This window comes from Austrofundulus limnaeus, unplaced genomic scaffold (genome assembly GCF_001266775.1).
Source record: "Austrofundulus limnaeus strain Quisiro unplaced genomic scaffold, Austrofundulus_limnaeus-1.0 Scaffold26, whole genome shotgun sequence".
NCBI classification, from domain to species: domain Eukaryota; kingdom Metazoa; phylum Chordata; class Actinopteri; order Cyprinodontiformes; family Rivulidae; genus Austrofundulus; species Austrofundulus limnaeus.
In genome coordinates, this window is record NW_013952428.1 from 3,069,478 (window position 1) to 3,091,316 (window position 21,839).

A 21,839-nucleotide genomic window follows, 5' to 3' on the forward strand; every position below is an offset into this window, starting at 1 on the left:
ATGGTACATTGTGGTCATAAAGGGATGGACATGGTCAGAAGATGGTACATTGTGGTCATAAAGGGATGGACATGGTCAGAAGATGGTACACTGTGGTCATAAAGGGATGGACATGGTCAGAGGAATATTACAGATATTGATAAATATTACAGATTTGAACAAATACGCACAAAAACATCAAAATTAGCACAGAAACAGTACTATATAACATTTTAGACACATTCTAGACAGTTTATCATCTAAAAAAAGTTAATTTTGGGGTAAGTTACTCTTTAAATATAATGCACTGGTGAAACATACTTATCTCTGAGACAGTGTAGAAGTTGATCATTTCAACACTAAAGTAAATAAGTTGTGAGTCATCACTGGCTTTCAGTCCAACAGTTTTTTTTTTACTTTGCTAAGATATGTCTTTAAAAGGCTTCAATATTTATATACTAATAATGAAGCAGACAGTTTCTCTGAAAMCTTTTTTTTCTTTAAATGTGGACTTGCACATGAAATATAAATGGGAGAAAAAACAGTGGCAGGTTATCAATCAACTGCACAGATGTTCACAGAAAGAAAGAAAAAAACACTTAACCCTGCCTGCTCCTGAAAGCACCACGTGGGGTAAATGGACTTGACCTGTGCAAGACATATAAAAGGCCATGTGATTTGGGTCAGTGAGATGAAGGATACAAGGACCCAAAGGAAAGATGAATGAAAGCCTCCTTGATGACAGGAGAGGAAGATGGGTTGAGTTTACGTAGAAGAAAAGAGGTGATGGATGGTTAGAGTGAGCAGGAATGGAGTCACGTGAGGCTGAAGGGTTTGGAAAATGCCTCTCTTTACCCTGATTTTTCTTTTTTGTTGCAAAGTATAAAGGTTCATTCTGCTCTTTTTTTCTTCTGAGGAATAAAATCCAGAGTAGGTAGTGAATGGCTAGATTTGAAAGAAGAATATTTGATTTTCAAAAAGAGGATTTTTTTTGTGTTGCTTTGGAAAGTGAGAACTCACATGAATAGATTCTCCTCATACATTAAATCTCCGACCTGTTGAACAATAATTGAAATCACCGTCATAAACAACTTTGAATGCACAAAAATGATTTACCATGATGCATTTTCCCAAACATGTATTTACTTTTTTCAGGCTTAAAAATATGGATGTTTATTTAAGCAAAATCAAATGAATTCTTAAATAAAATGAATAAAATATGGTAATTCTTTGTCTGCCTTTTCTCCTTCTTAATGAAGAGTATAGGTCAGTCTATCATTCTTCCCTGTAGTGTTTGTCCTCACTCAGACTGCTGGATTTATTCTGGAAGATGGGACTGTATTTCTCCTTTCATCCCTGAGGCTGCAGTCRGGACATATTGCAGCCTTCTCACGTCCCCCATAAAAACTGTCAGTGGTGAGGAGTGAGGACTTTCCCAAGACAACCCAGGCTCTAATGCATTCTAATACACTTCATTATAATGGCGTCTCCCATCAACAGTATGAGAGAGTGACTCGCATAGAAATACGAAAAGAGAAAGAGAGAAGTGATTAAGTGTTTGCCTCGACAAAACCGTCAATTATCTTGTCACAGTCACAAATCTAATCAATGCCTCATTTTCTCTCGTTTTATTCGTCCCTCATTCTTTTTTTACTTTCTCCTCCTTCACCATTTCTCTTAAGTCACTCCTCTTGGAATACATTCCCTATTAAAGTGCAAACCACAAGGCATTGTGTGTATTTTTTTAATTAGATGCATTGTAGCCTTTTTCCCAAAAGGCTCTTTTTTCATTAGGATATCAGCAGGGAGTCTTATTAATCAGAGACGTTGAATCATTTGATAACAATATCTCCCACTTGGCAGTCTCGGGGCTTGTGTTGTACATGACTTGGCTTGAGCTCTCGACTCCTTGGTTAGACTGGTATTGTTCTTTCAAGCTGAGCTATTGCAGTTTGTTTTATTGCCGATATTTAAATGTGACTCTACCTGTCACGTAAAAACAACAGGGGGTCAGCAGGAGATGAGAAACCGAGAGCTGCCGTAACACCTGCCTACATCCTGGAGGATGTCTATGTGGCAGAAACAGATAGGGTCCATTTATAATATCCATTCATTTGGACAGTCCTGATTACGTTTACACACACTCACTGAGTTAAAAGTAGTTTTGTGTAGAAACTATTGATGAATGTTGCCACCACAATGAGAGGTGAGGCTGATAAATCAGATGGACACTGATTACTGCAAAGATGTCAGCCAATGTCGGGATTTAAGTTAATCTAATGTAATAGATTGCTGTAGACTTCTCTGAATATAAAATGAAGAAATGACAGGCCATTGACCTGAATCTTGGCCCACTACCTGTCACTGGAGCTGTTGTTGTCTTTTTACTGTGGTTACCTACACTTACAATGTTCAACCTTTATTTTGTTTTCTTCAGATTTAAATCATACATGAACAAAAACATCTCTAATTAATTGTCATCATCCAAATCGATCATWAGTAAGAAGGTTTTATAACAACTGAAATGTAATTATTTTTGAAGAAATAATTATTTTAACTTAATATTGTTTGATTACTTAGTGCTGTTTAAAACATGACACATTAAATTTCAACATTCTGTGTATTTTTTTTACTTTTTAAGTCCTTGCCTTTTTTACTCATTACATGAGTGTGAACAGAAACTGAACAAGGGATTTGGAGCAATAATGAAACAAATTATTATTATGATATTACATTAATTTACCACATCAACTTTTTAGAAACTTAAACTTTATATTTTCCATTGTACATTTTAGTTATCTATAATAATATTGCCATAAAGTTGAAAAAATAATCATTTATATTTTATTTTGAACAGATCAACCCTCTCCGTGGYCCCAGGGAGGGCGGCACCCTTGTGACCATCCGTGGCGTCAACCTGGGACTGGACTTCAGAGAGATTCAGAGTAACGTCAAGGTGGCTGAAGTGGACTGCACCCCCATACGTGAGGGCTACATCCCTGCTGAACAGTAGGTTTAAATGAATTTATAATAATTTAGCATTTATATTTTTATAAAACACTGGAAACGCTAAATGATATCCATGAGAAAAATATGCAGATTTTGTTTCTAACTTTGTGAATCTGAAAATGTGAATTTTTAACAAGTCCTCATGACTTTACTTGTAATAATCAGTTTTAGAAAGTTCTGGAGGTTGGATTTAGTTGACATTCAGGTTGAATTCAGACCTCGGGCTTCGTACAGGTGCAGTCTGTCAAATTAGTCTAAAGTTGCCTTATCAACAGACACAGAGCTTCTGCTCAAAAAGAAAGTTGTATTGGCCAGCACTTTCTAAGCAAACGCCGACTCAGCAGAAGTTGTATTTGAGGTCATGGAAAAGGACTGACTTTTTCCTTTTTCTCTAAAGAAAATGAAAAGGGGACATTAATGCAGAAAATGTCTTCTATTAAAATCTTGACATAAATTGACTTCTTTCTTATTAACTGCTTTTGCACACAGGGCTTTCTCAATTTTGTCAAACATTACTTTTTAGTCGATTTTTAAACAAAATGTTTTCTCTGACGTGATTTTGACTTTGTGCACCTTCACATGTGTTCAGTTCTGATTCCTATACATTTCCAGGATTGTTTGTGAGATGGGTCGAGCAGAGATGAGCCAGTACACTGGGAATGTTCAGGTCTGTGTTGGGGTCGGACCATGCAGACCTGAATTCATGGCAAAAACCACCAAATACTACTATTTTGTGGTGAGTGCATCTTTTTCAGTTTACATTTCTGTAAATACATAGTTTTCAAACATTTGTAAAATTTTTTTTTTTTTTATAAAAATACTTTATTGTAGAGTTTTTTTCTTTTTATGCACGTCACAAGTTTTTCTCCTGTGTTTTTACTGCAGAGTGCTTTTTATTTTTGCATACTTGTGATAGGTGGTCTGTGTTCTCAATATATGTAGTTTGTTTGGCTGCATTCCCTCCCGGCAGCTATTCTCTTATGTTTGTATGAGTGGTGAGACAAGACTGGCACTCACTAATGAGCTGAAGATGAGACAGAAACACTGATGGGTCTGGAAACATTTTCTGACACGAACTCATAAAAACACACATTAGTTTGTTAGGGTTTTTTTTTTTCAATACTTTGCACACAGTTACACGCTTGCATGTTCTGAAATAAATTTGCAGTTGTTGCTTTTATGTACTTGTTAATGCTGGTGTATCATTTTTACTGTTACCTATTATTGGGTGATGGCCAAGGTTTATTTCTCACATGGGGCCAGGAGCAGGATTATGGGATGTTGTGGATGAATGGCAAACACAGCAGGCTGAGATGAGAGTATAAGAAGGTCAACTGAGTTTAAAAAAATGGCTTTGTCCATCTTTAGTGAACCRTATCAGCTACTGCTGTGGCACTTTAATTTGAAAGGTTCCACCATATTAAAGTCAGTTCCTTTTGGGATCAATGAGCAGATTAGAGAATATATTTAATAATGTTAAACTGCATTTTCAAGCCAGTTTAGAGATGCATACTTTGGTTTCTTTCATATAAAATGTTTAAATTGTTTSTATTAAAACAAAATTTGCAACATTTTTGCTGCACAGAAATTAGATAAGATATATATTTTTATTATTAACTTACATTTTATACATTTTTTTTCCTTATGGCACTCTTGTTTTCATCCTTTGACCGACTTTTACCATGTAACTTCCTTCCCTCTTTTTCCAGATCCCACGCATTACGAGCCTCAAGCCGAGCCGAGGGCCAGTCTCAGGGGGAACCATCGTCAACATAACAGGCAGTCACTTGGATGCTGGGAGCAACGTGTCAGTCAKGTTTAAGGACCAGCCGTGCACTTATTTGAGGTTAGCAGAAACATGYTATAGCTGACCCTGCCAATCACACTTGAGGAGTCAATTAAAAGCTCAGTCAAAGTCAATGTTTGTCAAACTACAGGCACTTAATGTCCCTGACAGTTCTCACAGAAACAGTGATGGAATGCATTTGGAACAGAAATAAGTGCGACTGGAAAATGGGTTAAGCACTTTTTAATTACCAGTTTTCAAGTTGATGGTGATAAGGATGGTTACTGTTTAATCTGGGTGCACATGCATTTTAATGTGCAATTCTAAGTTTAGTCCATAACCCTTTTTATTCAGCTGTACTTCCTCAGCCATTTGATAATAAATCAAAATGATTTTTTAATAATTTAGCAGGTTCACCTCGAGAAATAAACAACCAGAGTTATGAGCCTAGAATGTCTTCTYGTTATAAACAGTGCTATTGAGATGGTTTTGCTATATTACATTACTAATTTATAAMATACCCCTTTAAGGTCACTCCATATGAAAAAATACACAAGTTACTAACTAATGGTATCCTGTTGTCACTTTAGGAGGGGTGGTCAGTGGCTTACGTGCCGAACCCACGCCTCCCTGCATGGCTATGGGAATGTGTCTGTGTCTGTGAGCATAGATAAGGCCCAACTCCAGAAAGACCTGCAGTTTGAATATGTGGAGGATCCCACCATAACCAAGATAGAGCCAGAGTGGAGCATCTACAGGTATGTCAGAAGTTACAAGTTCTTTATATGACAAAAGATAGGTTATTACTCTGGTAACGGRAAAATGCAGTGGATCCTATAGATGGAAATATCTCAGAAAAACAGGTGTTAGTTTCATCAAGCAAGTTAAAAAAATGGCAAAAAAATAGAACATTAAAAAAGTTTGACTGTGTTCAATTCAGTAAAATAAGTATATATGGTCTGTATTTTCTGTAATTTAAATCACTATTTGTCAAAATAAACTTAACTTTTTCCCCCATAGTGGACATACTCCAGTGACAGTAACAGGGACAAACCTGGATATAATTCAGACCCCACTCATCAGAGCCAAATACAACAACCATGAAACACTCAACGTAAGTCACTTTGTTACACAAAATATATTGGCTGACATTAATACACTTTTCTTTTTCAGTCATTTACGTTCTAGTCCTGAAATAACAAGATTCTGAATATAAATGAATTCGATAGAATGACCAGACTCAGCTGATTGAGCTTCATCATCCAGAAGGAGCTCAGAGTAGAACCACTGTTCCTCTGCATTGATAGGAGTCAGCTGAGGTCGGTGGTTCAAGCATCTGAGTAGAATGCCTGTTGTGTGCCTGTTGTGTGCCTCCCTCTGGAGAATTTCCAGATCCAGACTTGGAGAGAAGATGTATTCTTTTTGGCAGGGGAATACTTTGKCTAYGTTCCCRCTGCAGGCAAATGCGACCCAAATCTGATTTTTTCTTTGCCCCATTTGACCCATATCTGATTTTTATATGATAGTCTGAATGCAACAAATCAGATTTATTTTCAAATCTGACCCAGGCCTTTTCAGTATGTGGCATTAAATCGGATACATACTGATGTGCGACTGCAGCCTGAACACACATGTCACATTCTATCGGACTTTTTCATCAGTGAGGTGAGGGTGAAGAATCAATAAGACACTAACCTCGAGTCATGCTGTTTAAATCTGTACAGCTCCAGAACAGAAGTCCAGTTGTTTAGCTGTTTTACTTTTAATTTTCCATGTAGATAGTATGATAACGGACCATATCGATCTTAAAGTTACTCGGTCGATACTTTATTTCCAGACAGTTGCTTCGTTCCAAAAATAAAATGCTTCACCGGAGCATCCGGTCAGAGGCAGGTTCAGATATAAACACTGAACTTAACAAGCATGTCAGATAATTGAACAACAACTTTAGATTTGACGCACTAAAAGTAGCATCCATGCTATCTCTGTAAACAAACAGCTGAATGAGACRCCACGTCTTTTTCTGCGCATGCGGGTCACATCAGTGCCATGAAGAGTTCCCTCTGGAGTCTGATGGTGGTCGCATTGAAAATGTAATATGARCATTCACTCCAAAAATTGGATTTTTTTTTTCAAAAAAATCAGAATTGAGCATTAAGACCTGCAGTGTGAACGTGGCCTTTGTGATCTCTCAGGAGGAGCTGGAGTATGTCAGCAGAGAAAGGGATGTTTGAGTTTCCTTTCTGGCTGTTATCTTTGTGACCTGACCACAGATAAGCAAAATAAAATAAATGGCTAGAAGAATGAGCTGGATTTTAAAAAATAGTTCAGTTATATATCCACAGTATGTGCATTAAAGTTAGAAAGTGTTTTTGTGATTTTAGGAAAGCAATCTTTTTTATTAAATTAAGTAATTCTTGTGATATTTTAGAAGAAACTTACCAACTGCAATTAGAAAGCTAAGCCAAACCATCACTTTACCCCCAATCTTTTTTTCTTCTGTTTTTCTGAAAAATTGCCAATCTCCTCAATTCTTTTTTTATTTTTTATTTTTTGGGCAAGGACATTTTTGCATGATTTTCTTTGAYGAAAAAAAGAAGAATATTTTAACGCTGAACTAAAATTTGCAGTAATGTCTTACAAAATGATTATACCCTTTTTTATTCATTAAGACAGGGAAAGAGAAAGTAGTAGATGGTCTGTTTAATCAAAAGAAGAGGAAAACAAAATGTGGTAATGCAAGGCTCAGAGTTTATTTAATCATGTGCAGAGCATTWTCTCAAACTGCGTCGCCATAAAGTTTTCCTCAAGTCTCACTGCTGCAGTCTGAAACAGTGGACATGTAAAGAAGAATGGATCAGAATCAAAAACAGACTTTCCAAGCTTTTTAAGTGACATTTCTCTAAAATACAAGAGTTTTGTTACATTTTTCCCTGGTTACCTTCCTGTACCTGGCATGTACCATTGCATTATACATGTCAGTGATGTCCTGAAGACCTTGCAGGATTTGTCAAGTCTGATGTTCAAGGAGCCAATTATAGTGACAGGCAATAGTTTGAATGACTGCATGGCAGAGGTTATTGTGGAAATGTGAGATGTCTGTGAAGGAGACTTGTGCTGCAGGTTGATTTGTCTACATCCTGACAGGCAGAGAGGAACAGAGACACAAGGAGGATGTAAAGGGGCACGGGGCATTAAAGTGATAGATCAATCTTCTGTGGCTTATAAAACTCACTTTAAGCTTAAAGAATAAATAAATAATACGAATTGCTTCACATGTCAAATGAGAGACCACGGCAGACATAAATGAAGTGCAAGAAACAAAAAAATAGGTCTGAGACACTGTAACTGAGATGGAGCACGGTACAGAGAAAGATGAGAGGATGAGAATGTGCCAAAAAAGACAGATAAAGATCACAGGGAGGAATAACAGAATGGAATAAAGAAGTGAGGAGAATCTGAGGGGGTCTTTGTGCAGGGTAATGAAGGAAGGGTAAGGCTCAATTATCACTCCTGAATCTCCAACATCAAAGCCTGATGGTGGTGATAAAGCTCTCACTCTTTAACTGCACCTTTTTTCATTGCTCCCTTTGAGAGAAAAACACTCCAACAGATTATTTTTTCTTTAAATCTAGAGTTTGGTCTATAACAACGTTTAAATGAGTCAGCATCTTCCACATATAGATTAACMCTAAAATCTGCTGACTGAGTGGCTTACTGTAAAACATGGTTGGTTTATTTCAAATACTTTAAGTGCAAAGTTTGACCTCAAAGAAAGCAGAAATGAGCRGATTAGGAACTTTACAATGCACACAGAGGTACAGCTTTTCAAGGACTTAAATAAAAAAAAATGTTTTGCAATCATATTTAAATATGTTAGTATTTATGGAGAAGTCTTTTTGTATCCTTTAGTTGTGCAAAGTACTGAGCTCCACGTCAATGCAGTGCCAGGTCCCAGAACTGCCCATCAGTTTGGGCAGRCAGCAAGAATCACCTGAGAGACCAGATGAGTTTGGCTTCAAACTGGATGATGTGCAGTCTCTGATGGCACTGAACACCACCAACTTTATCTACTACCCCAACCCTGAATTTGAACCACTCAGTTCCTCCGGAGTTCTGGAGATTAAACCTGGTTCACCTATAATACTGAAAGTAAGTAGATTTATACAAAAAATCACGTACTTGTTTTAGTTTGTTATAACTTACATGTAATAAGTGAGTCTGGCACATTGTGTGTGCATGATGTGCTTGTTTACTCATGTCCCTCTTTTAATTAAATAAACTTAAACTTTGCAGGGCCGAAACTTTCTTCCACCAACCAACAGTGGAAATGGAAARTTAAACTACACGGTTCTGATTGGTGACAAAGCCTGCATGTTAACGGTGTCAGAGACCCAGCTTCTTTGCGAGTCACCAAACCTGACTGGTCGCCACAAGGTCCTGGTGAGTGTCACAGCCGAAATACGATGGACTGATGAGGTGTGGTGGGCATGGGAGGCAGACTTTACAAATCAATTGAAAGTTTGAGACAGATATTCCTTGTATTGCTTGTTATCTGTTCCCTTGTTTACTCTAATACAAAGTGCGGTTCTAATCCAATCAACCTTGTGGTTCCTGTTAGTACCCACATGCAGACAGAAGGCAAAACAAATAAGCCTTCAATAAGAAGAATTACAGCCCAGGCAAATTCAATAAAAATTCCATTTGTGGTTTAGAGAGGGACCACTTTGAACAAATCATATCCTGATGTTACCACCTGAACGCAGCAGCACAGAATGATAAGGACACATTACTGTAAAAAAGTTAGGAGATGCAAAAATAAACAGTAGTGTGTAGACTCTGCAATCAATCTGTCTGTCTTTAGTTTGAATCTTTACTTTACAAATGGAAAAAAAGTGAAAAAAGTTTAGTTAAATGTTCTGAAACATAGTGATATGTTTTAGTTTGATCTTTTTTCTGTTTCAAATGTGGAACTTTTTTCACCAAGTGGTATTGCTTTTGTAAGAATCAAGCACATTTCATGTCTGCTAGACAGGTTCTGATTTTTCTAGAAAACTAAATAACCTAAGTTATGTATTTATTATTAGTGCACACACATACAGTAGTTACACTCTACCCTTTTTGTTTCCGTTACAAGGCCCGTGTTGGTGGTATTGAATTTTCTCCAGGAGTTGTCCACATCACGTCTGACAGCCCACTCAGCAGCACTGCTATCATTGGCATCGCTGCAGCCGGTGCCCTCCTCATCTTCTTCATTGTGGTGGTGCTCATCGCTTACAAACGCAAGTCTCGAGAGAGTGACCTGACTCTGAAGAGGCTGCAGATGCAGATGGACAACCTTGAGTCACGTGTGGCACTAGAGTGCAAAGAGGGTAGGATGGTAACTTGAATGTTGAGTGTATGTTGATGCTTATTTTGACACAATTCTAAACTAAAAAGGTTTTTTAAGAACTAAATTTCAAACTCCCTTGTAATTCAGATCCATTCTATTTACAACTCTTAAGTAAAAAAACAAGTAATAAAGTGAAAATGTTTGTGTTTTTAGCTTTTGCTGAGCTTCAGACAGACATTCATGAGCTGACGAGTGATCTGGATGGTGCAGGGATACCCTTCCTGGATTACAGGACTTACACCATGAGGGTCCTCTTTCCAGGCATTGAGGAACATCCTGTACTGAGAGATTTAGAGGTAGGAATAAACATCACACTAACTTTTGCAATCAGACTGGATAAAAAAAATATTGTCTTTTTGAATCAATGTGCTTTCTCTCAAAACAAAATGTACACAACTACTAGCTTTTTTAATTCACTCCTTATGAGTTAATTCTTCTTGTAATAAATGTGACTTTTTTGTCTCCATCAAACACCACTTGTAAAGCAATTAGCTTTATTGGAAACAAAATCAAAAATTAGCAAACAAATTAACAATGTGGTGGGTCGCAGTAGGTGAAATTGATACTGACGTTGGTTGTTGTTGCTCTCTGGTAAACAAAAGCCCTTTGACGTCTGACAGATACTTTTTTTTTTCAAAATCAAACGAGGCAGACTTCAAATCAAAAGTGTGCTCTCATTAATATTTCCTAATGATATGAGATGCTGGGTCGTTTTCATTCTTCACCTCAAAAACAAATTAAAAATCAATCATAGGAAGAAAAGCGAAAAGAAAGAAAGAAACATTAAGTCATTTATCCTGCGTGATGACAGTGATAGACAGCTGTAATTGAACAGGTCATCTTGTTCCATTAAAAGAATGATGGACCTCCATTTCACTGCCTTCAGGGTTAACCACCCCATCCCTGATGAGAATTTCCCAGTAATAAGCCATTTTAATTACGATTTAATTGGTATAAATATCAAACTACATGAAGAGTATAATGTGGAAAAGGAGCCTAATGGAAAAAGTTGTAGGCTTGTCTTATGCTGTTGATGACTATTTAATTGTTATTGATGTGTTGGATAATTTAAAAGTCAAGTCTTGATGGTTTGCTGTGGACTGAAGTATTACAGATCCTGGAATATCTACAGTTTATAAGAGTTTTCTATTATTTTTTCTTTATATTATATTTTCTCACTTCGTCAATCCGTCCCTTTTCTGCCGCTCATCCGGGTCGGGTCGTGGGGGCAGCAGCCTAAGCAGAGAGACCCAGACTTCCCTCTCCCCAGCCACTTGGGTCAGCTCGTCCAGGGGAATCCCAAGGTGTTCCCAGGCCAGCTGAGAAACATAGTCCCTCCAACATGTCCTGGGTCTTCCTCTGAGCCTCCTCCCAGTGGGACATGCCCGGAACACCTCACCAGGGAGGCGTCCAGGAGGCATCCTAACCAGATGCCCGAGCCACCTCAACTGGTTCCTCTCGACATGGAGGAGCAGCGGATCTACTCTGAGTCCCTCCTGGATGACTGAGCTTCTCACCCTGTCTCTAAGGGAGAGCCCAGACACCCTGCGAAGGAAACTCATTTCAGCCACTTGTATCCGCGATCTCGTTCTTTYGGTCACTACCCAAAGCTCGTGACCATAGATGGGGGTAGGAACCTAGACCGACAGTGCCTGCATCACTGCAGACGCAGCACCAATCCGCCTGTCGATCTCCCGCTCCATTCTTCCTTCATTCGTGAACAAGACCCCGAGATACTTAAACTCCTCCACTTGGGGCAGGACCTCCTCCCCGACCCAGAGAAGGCACACTACCATTTTCTGGCTCAAGACCATGGTCTCGGATTTGGAGGCACTGATCCTCATCCCGACCGCTTCACACTCAGCTGTGAACCGCTCCAGTGAGAGCTGGAGATCATGATCTGATGAAGCCAATAGGACCACATCATCTGCAAAAAGCAGAGATGTGATCCTAAGGTCACCAAAAAGGATCCCCTCAACACCTTGGCGTGCCCAGAAATTCTGTCCATAAAAGTTATGAACAGAATYGRTGACAAAGGGCAACCTTGGCRGAGTCCAACTCTCAMCGGAAACRAGTCCRACTTACTACCGGCAATGSRGACCAAGCTCTGGCATCGGTCATACAGGGACCTAGCAGCCTGTATCAATGGTCCTGGTACCCCATACTCCTAGAGTACCCCCCATAGGAGTCCCCAAGGGACACGGTTGAATGCCTTCTCCAAGTCCACAAAACACATGTAGACTGGTTGGGCAAATTCCCATGCACCCTCCAGGACCCTGCTGAGGGTGCAGAGCTGGTCTGCTGTTCCACTATCAGGACGAAAACCACACTGCTCTTCCTGAATCTTAGATTCGACTATCTGACGGACCCTCCTCTCAGGACCCCTGAATAGACATTACCAGAGAGGCTCAGAAGTGTGATCCCCTATAGTTGGAGCACACTCTGTGGTCCCCTTTTTTAAACAGGGGGACCACCGCCCCGGTCTGCCTATCCAGGGGAGCTGCCCCCGATGTCCATGCGATATTGTAGAGTTGTGTCAACCAACGCAAGCCCACAACATCCAGAGCCTTAAGGAACTCTGGGCGAATCTCATCCACCTCCGGCGCCCTGCCACAGAGGAGCTTTTTAATCACCTCAGTGACCTCGGCACCAGAGATTGGAGAGTCCGACCCAGGTTCCTCAGGCTCTGCTTCCTCACGTGTCGGTAGGATTGAGGATTTTCTCACTTCATTTTTGATATTTATGGAAACAGTTTTATTTTGTTGTTTTCTCTAGAATTGAAATATTGCAGGCTTTCTTTTGAGTATAGGTGATCAAATGTATGCACTTTCTCTTCATAGTTGTGTTAAATTATGTCTATAATTTATAAAGTAATTGTAGTTATGTATATGAGGGCTAAACCTTCCACACAGTTTTCCACAAAAATATTTATTTCCACTGTTGTGCACATTCAGCATGAACAAAAAGTTCTAATACTCGAGCACATGCGAGTGCACAAAAACACTACACRTTATGACAAGTTGTATGAAATTAGACTTTCAGCAGAACAATAGCTCCCGGCAGATTACAACTACCTCAAGGAAAGGTAAAAAGACAGAACATATGTGGGCTGACAGCTGCACTGAGTGCAAAGTGACGCTGTCGTACCACGAGTGCTCTTGACAGATAAAAAAACTAATCTCCTTAGGTGCTATTTATGAAAAATGTAGAAGAGAGGCACATGCGCTAAGTTCCAAGTATAAACAAAGCTGAGATGATGTGAGCTCAGACGAGGAGAAATCACAGCTCTGCACTTCCTTTCAACTTGTATTAATATGGAACACATCGCTTTCGAAATAATAAACATTCCCTAAAGAGGTTTAGTGTTTTCCTGCCTTTATTCTCAACCTTCAGACAAAACCTGACAAAAGCTCAGGAATGTTAAAATCCTCGTCTCCTCAGGTTCCTTCTTTTCTTCCTGCACTCTATTTATTCCTGCTTTCAACCCCTGCTAGGATTTATCTGTTACCTTTAATAGCACTTTTAAGTTTAGAAACTTTACATTAATCCATTGATTTTCTGGTATTTATACATGTTTTTAATTTGTTTATGCTTTGATGATCACGTCTTTATATGATCTGAGTATTATAGTTGAAGTGACTGTGTTCTTCATGAACATGAAAGAGCTTTTCACTTAGAAAGCAGCAAGCTAAGAATACATTTGAATGACTCAGTGACTAATTAGGTCTACCTATCATTGCCTTGAATATGCCTCCATTAATCTTTCCTCTTTTTGCTTTCCTTTGTTATTTTAATGCATTTCATTTCTCTTGTTTTCTCACAGGTGCCTGGCTACCGCCAGGAGCAAGTCGAAAAGGGGCTGAAGCTCTTTGGCCAGCTCATTAACAACAAAATCTTCCTGCTGTGTTTTATTCGCACTCTGGAGGCTCAGCGTGGTTTCTCCATGAGGGACCGCGGCAATGTGGCCTCACTGATCATGACTGTGCTGCAGAGCAAGTTGGAGTATGCCACTGATGTCCTGAAGCACCTGCTGTCCGACCTTATAGATCGCAACCTTGAGAGCAAAAACCATCCCAAACTGCTGCTTCGCAGGTAATTATCAGGCTCAAAAAGAGTTTACCTTTACTAGCAACACTGCTAACAGGTGGCCCAATTTACATAGCTGACAGTGGTCATTTTCAACTTAGCTTTGAATTTTTATGTCCTTTAAACTTAGCTTTGTCCTCCTCTTAGTATGGGAATCAAGATGAATGGTTTACACTGGTTATGTCAGCTTTCAACAATGAAGTACTGCAGATGCTGTTCCCTATCTGTGACATGTTTGGATTAACTCCTGTGACCTTGAATCACTGGCTTTGTGTCAGAAACACCAGAGCGCAATGCTGTGCACATCATTAGCAAAATAATTATAATTAATTAGCACTGAATCCAATTTCAGATTGCTCAAGAGGAAAGAAATGTTCAGGTTTTTTTTGGAAAAAAATGGGAAAGAAAAGATGGTGAAAGGCTGGCTTGCTGGCACAATCACAATCCTCCCTCGGATTTGTAGTCAAAGCCTGAATGGCGTGCACTTGAACACAGCACTGTATGTGATTAAGCGTCCTGCCTGCGGTGTTGGGTAAATGTGATGATTATGGTTACTTGAGTAAAGCAGCTTCTTTAAAGCTGGTATGTGTGTGTGTGTGCATGGTGTGTGTATGCATATGAAAACATTTGTGTACATAATATGTATTTTTTTATTCAGAGGTTGTCAGTCAAATCTTGACACCCCCAAACGGTTTGACAGGCGTGTGATAAATTAAGCTGTCCATCTTTTTTTCCTGTTCAAATTCTAATTCTCCCTTTGGCTAAAAAAAAACAGTTTGGGTTGTGCCAGAAGAAGACAAATGCATAAAAAAGCAGACAGAGCTGAAATTAATGCTGCTTGTTGTACTATACAGACAAAAGTGGGCTTTTTTTCTYGTCCAAGCCTGTTTAGACTGCGAGGTGATGAAGAGAAAGATTATTGCTGTCTGAGCATGAAGCATGATTAATTGCAGTCAGATCTCTCAGAGTATGGTGCAGTCACTAAATAATGGGGTAACTGCTGATCCTGGCAGTAGACACAACAAAGAGATGGCATGTAGCGCATAGACAGAGCTGGTGAAGGACAATGGAGGCATTTTAGGCTGCTACTTGGTGCGACAATCTAACTTCTGTAGCATGGAGGCAACATGTGAAATCGGCTTTTTGATCACTTTGTTTTTGACTCACAAAAGCCTCATGTGCTGCTTCTGCAAATGCATTCATTTTTGTCATTTTYGGCATGTCAGGGTTTGATGTAAATCAGCACCAGACTCCAAATGCAAAGCTCGTCCTCCTTGATGACAGTGGAGAAAGAAGAGAAACCTGGGGAAAATGCYAGGACGCGCTGGCAGCACAGAAGGGAAAGCACATGTTCACATCACATCCACACCCAAGTTGATTTCCAAATTGTCATACATATGATTGTGATGGCCACTGATCAGATTGTATTCATCCCATTTTACCTCATCACATGTGCTTGTTAGTCCTTCATCAACTCAGCAGGCATTTCAGATTTGATATGTGAGCTATAGCACCCTGTAGTCTGTGCTGACTGCTGTGTCTTTGGTTTGCAGATGAAAATAGCCTAGATTCATAGACGAAAAGCTTGAGAGATTAAGTCAGGAGGAAGCACTCGCTCCATTTTTATTCTCTCCATAATTTGTTCTCCCTTTGCTCTTTTTTTTTGTTTCTCACTCATTTTGAGTGCTCACTGCTCACTCCTGCGTCCTCGCTGCTTAAGTTTCCAACTGTGTAACCTCATCACCGTCTTTGTTTCTCTTTTCTTGTTCTATACTAACTTTTGCTGCATATATTCCCAAGTCTTCCKTACCTCCCCCATTTTCTTGATTGCTAAATCAATGTTTAAAGTGCGTGAGCAGGGTGTCTCTGGCACAGCATCTGAGCACAGCTACCCACTACCTCCTTTTCCAAGAAATCTGTGTGTAATTGTGTGTGTGCATATCTTTCTCTTCCCTCTCCACACACCAACACACATCCTTCCATCTGTCCCATCTCAACCTGTGCTGAAGTACAACCAGCAGGCAAGCTAACTAACGCAAGCCTTCTACAACCATCTGTCGCGTTCCTTGCTGCATTCAACTCCTTTAACTTCCCTCCATGCTTCATTCCTCCATCTCTTACTYGCCTCCTCACATCACCTCCCCCCCCCACCCACCACCACCACCACCATAATGCAGAGCTAAACACCCTCTCTTTAGCCTTAAGTTTTGTTTGGCTGCAGATTAAGTATCAAAATATTAGTTTGAATTCTGGTCAGAAGACGAGAGCCCAATATGTTCATGTGTTAATTACAACATTGCTTTTCAATATGGAGGCACTGTAGGCACAGGTGGACAGCCCTGTAAACTTATAAGGAAATTTATCAAATGACAGAAAATTATAATTTTTAGTATGAGCTATAGATATTTTAATATAAGTGTATAAAGYGAGTCAGTATTATTCATCATGAATGAGTGTGAGAGACACAACCAGTCAGAGGCAACAGATGGATGAACATAGATGGTTTGAAGTTAAAACTGGCTTTTGAAGTTTGTAGGCATTTGTTGCTATTTTATTAAACAGCATATTTTATATTATTATCTAAATCATTTTTTGTCTTTATTGCTTGAATGTTCATATTTATCATTAAAGATTTTCCGTGTGCTTCATAAATATGGTGCAGGAAGATTTTATCTGCACATTTTGAAATTCTGATTGTGTGATAAAGCATCAATCACCTCCACCCCCTTCAGTGTTTCCCAGTAATCAGGGGTAACAAAATACAGCCATGGTCCCGCTGCTCCAGATCATTCCCAGCACCCACTGGCCCTCTGATGGACTGCCAAGTGGGCAAATCTGACCATGCCAACAAAGCGTGGTGCATTTCACAACATTAACCCAAACACAGGTTGTGCTGTGTCTGGAATATGAGCAGAGGAGACCGTTGGATAAGATTGTTTAAAAYGCTGTAATACCAAATGTGAACGTTAGATGTTAGAGCAGCTCCATCACAGAGTGCCGTTTTTATCACAGTTCCCCACAGAGTGTGCTACGAGTGAGAATGAGCATAAGTTAAATGGTGGGACTGTGCCAAGGCTTCTTATTACTGCAGGGTTGGCACCTCCTGCCAGACGCATGCACAGATACACACACACACAGTAGAGACTAGTCAGCACACATGCTAATTTCTGAATGCTTACGCAGTGGGATTAATTTGTGCTTTTTGCACACTAGTTTTAAAACAGCCTCACACATGTCTAGTCACACAGAAACAATAGTGGTAAGGAAGTGAAAGGAAGTCAAAATAAAAGAAAAAGGAAGGACTCGGTCAAGCCATTTATTCCTCAATCTCTTCTTCTTTTCCCATTTTCACTGCTCCTTCCTTCCTTTCCAGTGCACCACCTCCTTTTTTTCTTGCCTCTTTCATCCCTTTGATAGAAGGGCTACATTTGTGGAAATGGAGAGGATTTGGAAATGTGTGTGATTACATGATCCAGAATGGGGTGGCCAAATGGATGGAGGGCGGGAGGGAGGAAGGAAGTCAGYAAGGACACATGAAAGAAAAGATGAAAAGTGACCTTGTTGACCCTTGGATCTGTGGACAAAGCAAGGGCAGGCGAGGCGGCAAACTAAAAATGCAGGCACAGTCAGAGGCAGGAAGTTAATCCCCTCCAGGTGTTGTGCCAATGCTGACAGGGGGTACCAGACCACCCCACTGGCACATCACGCTCCCCCTCATGCCTCAATGGGGGAGGTCTTTTACGAGGCTGTTTGAATGGCGAGGGAAGGGAGGGCTGCAGGTGGCAGCCGAATCACTAAAGACAGAATCTACACACATGCACGAATGGGTACAAAGGACGTTAATCCTGAAATATTGATGTCTTTGGTAGTTTGTCGTCGAAACAGACACAAGGGTGTGTGTTTATTACAACCCACACAGCCCGGCTGCTGTCCAGGAAGATTGCTGTCAAATAGGATATCCGATCCTAGTCCCCCCCCCCCCCCCCCCCCCACCCCCGCCATCATCATTGTTGTTATTTCTGTATGCATATTAGTCATTCACACGGGATCACTCACACTGTTGGCCCTGGTCAGCAGGCTCACTCACACACACACACACCATTTTGCCACACCAGTGGAGCATAGATGCCAGGCGGAGAAGGAGAGGGAGATGTATTCATTCACTTTCTATTGTGCACGGATCGAGTGTTAGTCCAGTGAATAGGCGAGGGAGCKCTTGATAATGAGGCCAGTGTTATTACACAGCCGCTGCAGCCCCTAACAACATCAATCCACTGGGATCAAATAAAGGCTTTTAATTGCTTTGCCTCATATTAAAATCCCCGCCGCTGCAGACGAGCTGCCCTTGGCGTGCCTGAGCATAAAAGCCAGGCGAAAGATTGCCTGAAAGGCCATCATACAGTTTGTGCAAAGGCTCTCAGAGTTCATGTCTTTACAGTCATGTTTGTGTAGTAAAAGCCTATTCATTAGCAGCCGCCATCGTTTTTTTTAGCACAATATTTGACAATGATGATGAATATTTATGATGGTAATAAGAGTGTTGGGATCAAATTTTCATTATCTACTTCTATTCGCAGGACTGAGTCTGTAGCAGAGAAAATGCTGACCAACTGGTTTACCTTCCTCCTCTACAAGTTTCTAAAGGTACAGTAGTGTGGACACGTGATGACATTTTTAATACTGATAAATAACATGTTAACAAAAGTATTCTCATCCATAAAAAGTTGTTCTTGACAGCATCAATAAAATACAACCTTCTTTTTTGTAAACAAGATCAATAGAACACAAGTGCTCACATCAAACCCACCACTCTTCTGTTTCATGAAGTGAAAGAAAATAAGATCCTTTTTCTTCCATCCCTCTCCACTCATCCTTTTAAAGCTGCTGAGAGGAGAAAAATAAAAACAATGATAAATGGCCAGTTGTTGCAGTGTTTTGAGACAGAAGACTTACTGCCTTCAAGAGTCTGTCTTCTATAACATTTTTCAGTGTTTTACCTATAAAATCTTTCCTGAAGTCTAGCCTCAATCCAGCAAAGTTGCTATGCTGTGCATCAAAAGCTAGTGTAGCTTTCCAAACACTGACAGCAGTATTTAAGGTGCTTTTGGGGACATTGTTGAGCAGTTCTCTTACCAAATGTTCTTCTGTCTCCAAATGTCTTTGCAGGAATGTGCAGGCGAGCCTCTATTCTCCCTCTTCTGTGCCATCAAGCAGCAGATGGAGAAAGGCCCCATTGACTCTATCACAGGAGAGGCCCGCTACTCACTCAGTGAAGACAAGCTCATTCGACAGCAGATTGACTACAAGACGCTGGTAAGGGGTTCACCAGCCCTGGGGTACAGGGGCTAAAGGGAGATGCTTAATATGCTTTCAGGGACAAGAAGAGAGAATGGGGTGGTCATGGGTGGTTGGTCATGAGATGTGCAATGGGATACTAAGGTTGTTGTTGTCACGGTTGACATGCAGGGGGGCACGGGAGGGGCGACCTCACTTCCTATCGAGGCTAGAGCTGTCAAGGAAAAAAGCAGGACTTCTCTGTGTGTGCACAAACTGAGAAGCCATGAAGCTTTCTCCATCTGCAGCCCCTTATTCATTACCCAAATCTGCCTGTTAGACCACTCTACTGTGACATGAGTGTTTCAGCAGGGGAATCTCAAGTCTTTTTTTTYCCCCAATGTCAGATTTAATTGTACTAAGCACTCTGAAAAGAATTGAGTTCGGATACTTTCAGTGTTCATGGTGAAATACTCTGTAAATGTTTTAGGTAGGTAAGAAAACAGTGTTGCAAATGCAAATTCTTTCAAATGCAGCAGAAAAATCTAAACAGCATACATTTTTGATTARATGACCTTTTTTTCCTGCAAAACAGGACTAGTTCTTCTAGGTATATTTGTGCAGTCAGGTGTTAATAAACAGGTGCTATCATTTCTTAGGAGGTTGAAACCCAGTTCTGAAACAGAAAAGTCTGTGTAGAAGACCTAAAACTGGGCGAAGAACAGCCAAACTCTGGTATCACTTGAGGCTGTAGAAAATCATTTCATGTCGCAGGTCAAACCTCAGTTCTCCTACATTACAAATGTCTGTCTCAGTCAAAGACTTAAAAAGTCAAGATGTGCTCTTCTGTAGAAGCCAAAAGAAACTGCAACTTAAAGACACAATGGTTGGAAACAGATGTAAAGCCATTGCCGTTAAGATATCTTTTGTTTTGGTTTTTCCTCATTTTTTGTTTCTTCAAGCTGCTGCATTTCTCTGTTGAAAAGCTTTGTCTTATAAACTGAAAAAGTGTTTTGGATGAGATCAGAAACATATCAAAGAAACAAGAAATAATGTCCATTTGCTTTCTAACAAACTCAGAATAAAAYGTATTGTTGTCATCTAATTGATAAAAATGCTAAATACAGCACACCCCTCTCTTATTTGAACCAAAATACTTGGACAAAACTTCAGTGATTTTTTTTTACATTTTTTTCAAAATTGTAACGAGTCAGACCTTGACTTTGACCTGTTGCTATTTGCTTGTCATCAAGTGTCACCCATGTGCATGCTTTTGTCACAGGTGGTGAACTGTATACACCCAGAGAATGAGAAAAGCCCAGAGATCCAGGTGAAAGTGCTGAACTGCGACACAATCAGCCAAGTAAAGGAGAAAATCCTGGAYGCCATCTACAAGAATGTCCCCTATTCACACCGTTTAAAGGCCTCTGATATGGACCTGGGTAAGAACCTTTGCTTTGCTTAAATCATTRCTCGTGATATTTACAATAAGGAAATAAGTGTAAAATACAATTATTTAGTCCTGTAGTTTATAAGACATCTGATACTATTGAGCTTGTCGAACAACTACAGGTATGCATTCTTTTCTGTTCATGTGTCCTCCAAAGATTTGACACCCATTGATTTTTMGAAAGGCTTTCCCAGTCCAGCCAGCCCTTCTTAAAAGTACAAATCCTCTTAGATATAGAGAAGTATCTTTCTTTTCACCCTCAAGAGGGTTGACTTCCTGGCTCAGATGTCTGAGACGGTTCTCTCTGCAGCCCAAAACTTTTCATCGATCTTCTCTTTTGTYGACGGCTGTCTGAGTCAGATGATTGATCAGTTAATCGATTGAGACGCTCAGTGATTTCTTTCCTACAAAACCTTTCCTTTCGCTATAATGTGAAGTTATTTATCTTGCGCTGAACTAGACAAAAAACACAATGAATTGTTCATGTTAAGTATTTTAATTGTCCATAAGAGGTTTTGGCAAACTTTGTGTGAGTCTACATTGTCTGGTCGATACCTACAGGCAGTCTCTTCACAGGGAATTCTGTTTTTTATTGTTTAATATTGGCACATTTTTAAAGCCTTATTTTGTGTTCTTGTTGCACAATTTTAACCAACTCTATATCTGACAGGCTGAGCGCATACCATGGGGAATCTGTCTGAGATAGCTCTGTAAAAAGATTGGTTTAGCCTTTTGACAACACTCCTGGATAAAATTGTTTTATGGGCCCCCTTGGGCACCATGTGCTGTTCCAGTATTGTTTTAATACCAATGGGGTTTGAAAATTAGAGTTAGCTGGCCACCCTTTTTAGAATCTGATTATG

The 21,839-nt window shown here is 39.9% G+C and overlaps 1 protein-coding gene across 1 annotated transcript in view; it reads left to right on the forward strand.

Annotated features, from left to right (window-relative positions):
- Window positions 1–21,839, forward strand: part of plxna4 (plexin A4) — a 232,532-nt gene that overhangs the window by 175,664 nt on the left and 35,029 nt on the right. Inside the window, exons 13-25 of the mRNA XM_014004803.1 lie at window positions 2,837–2,988; window positions 3,601–3,724; window positions 4,698–4,834; window positions 5,365–5,532; window positions 5,795–5,888; window positions 8,687–8,926; window positions 9,071–9,217; window positions 9,912–10,146; window positions 10,320–10,462; window positions 13,990–14,258; window positions 18,830–18,896; window positions 19,419–19,565; window positions 20,809–20,968. Of these exons, the coding sequence (XP_013860257.1) occupies window positions 2,837–2,988; window positions 3,601–3,724; window positions 4,698–4,834; window positions 5,365–5,532; window positions 5,795–5,888; window positions 8,687–8,926; window positions 9,071–9,217; window positions 9,912–10,146; window positions 10,320–10,462; window positions 13,990–14,258; window positions 18,830–18,896; window positions 19,419–19,565; window positions 20,809–20,968 (2,083 nt within the window). The remainder of the gene's footprint in view (window positions 1–2,836; window positions 2,989–3,600; window positions 3,725–4,697; window positions 4,835–5,364; window positions 5,533–5,794; window positions 5,889–8,686; window positions 8,927–9,070; window positions 9,218–9,911; window positions 10,147–10,319; window positions 10,463–13,989; window positions 14,259–18,829; window positions 18,897–19,418; window positions 19,566–20,808; window positions 20,969–21,839) is intronic.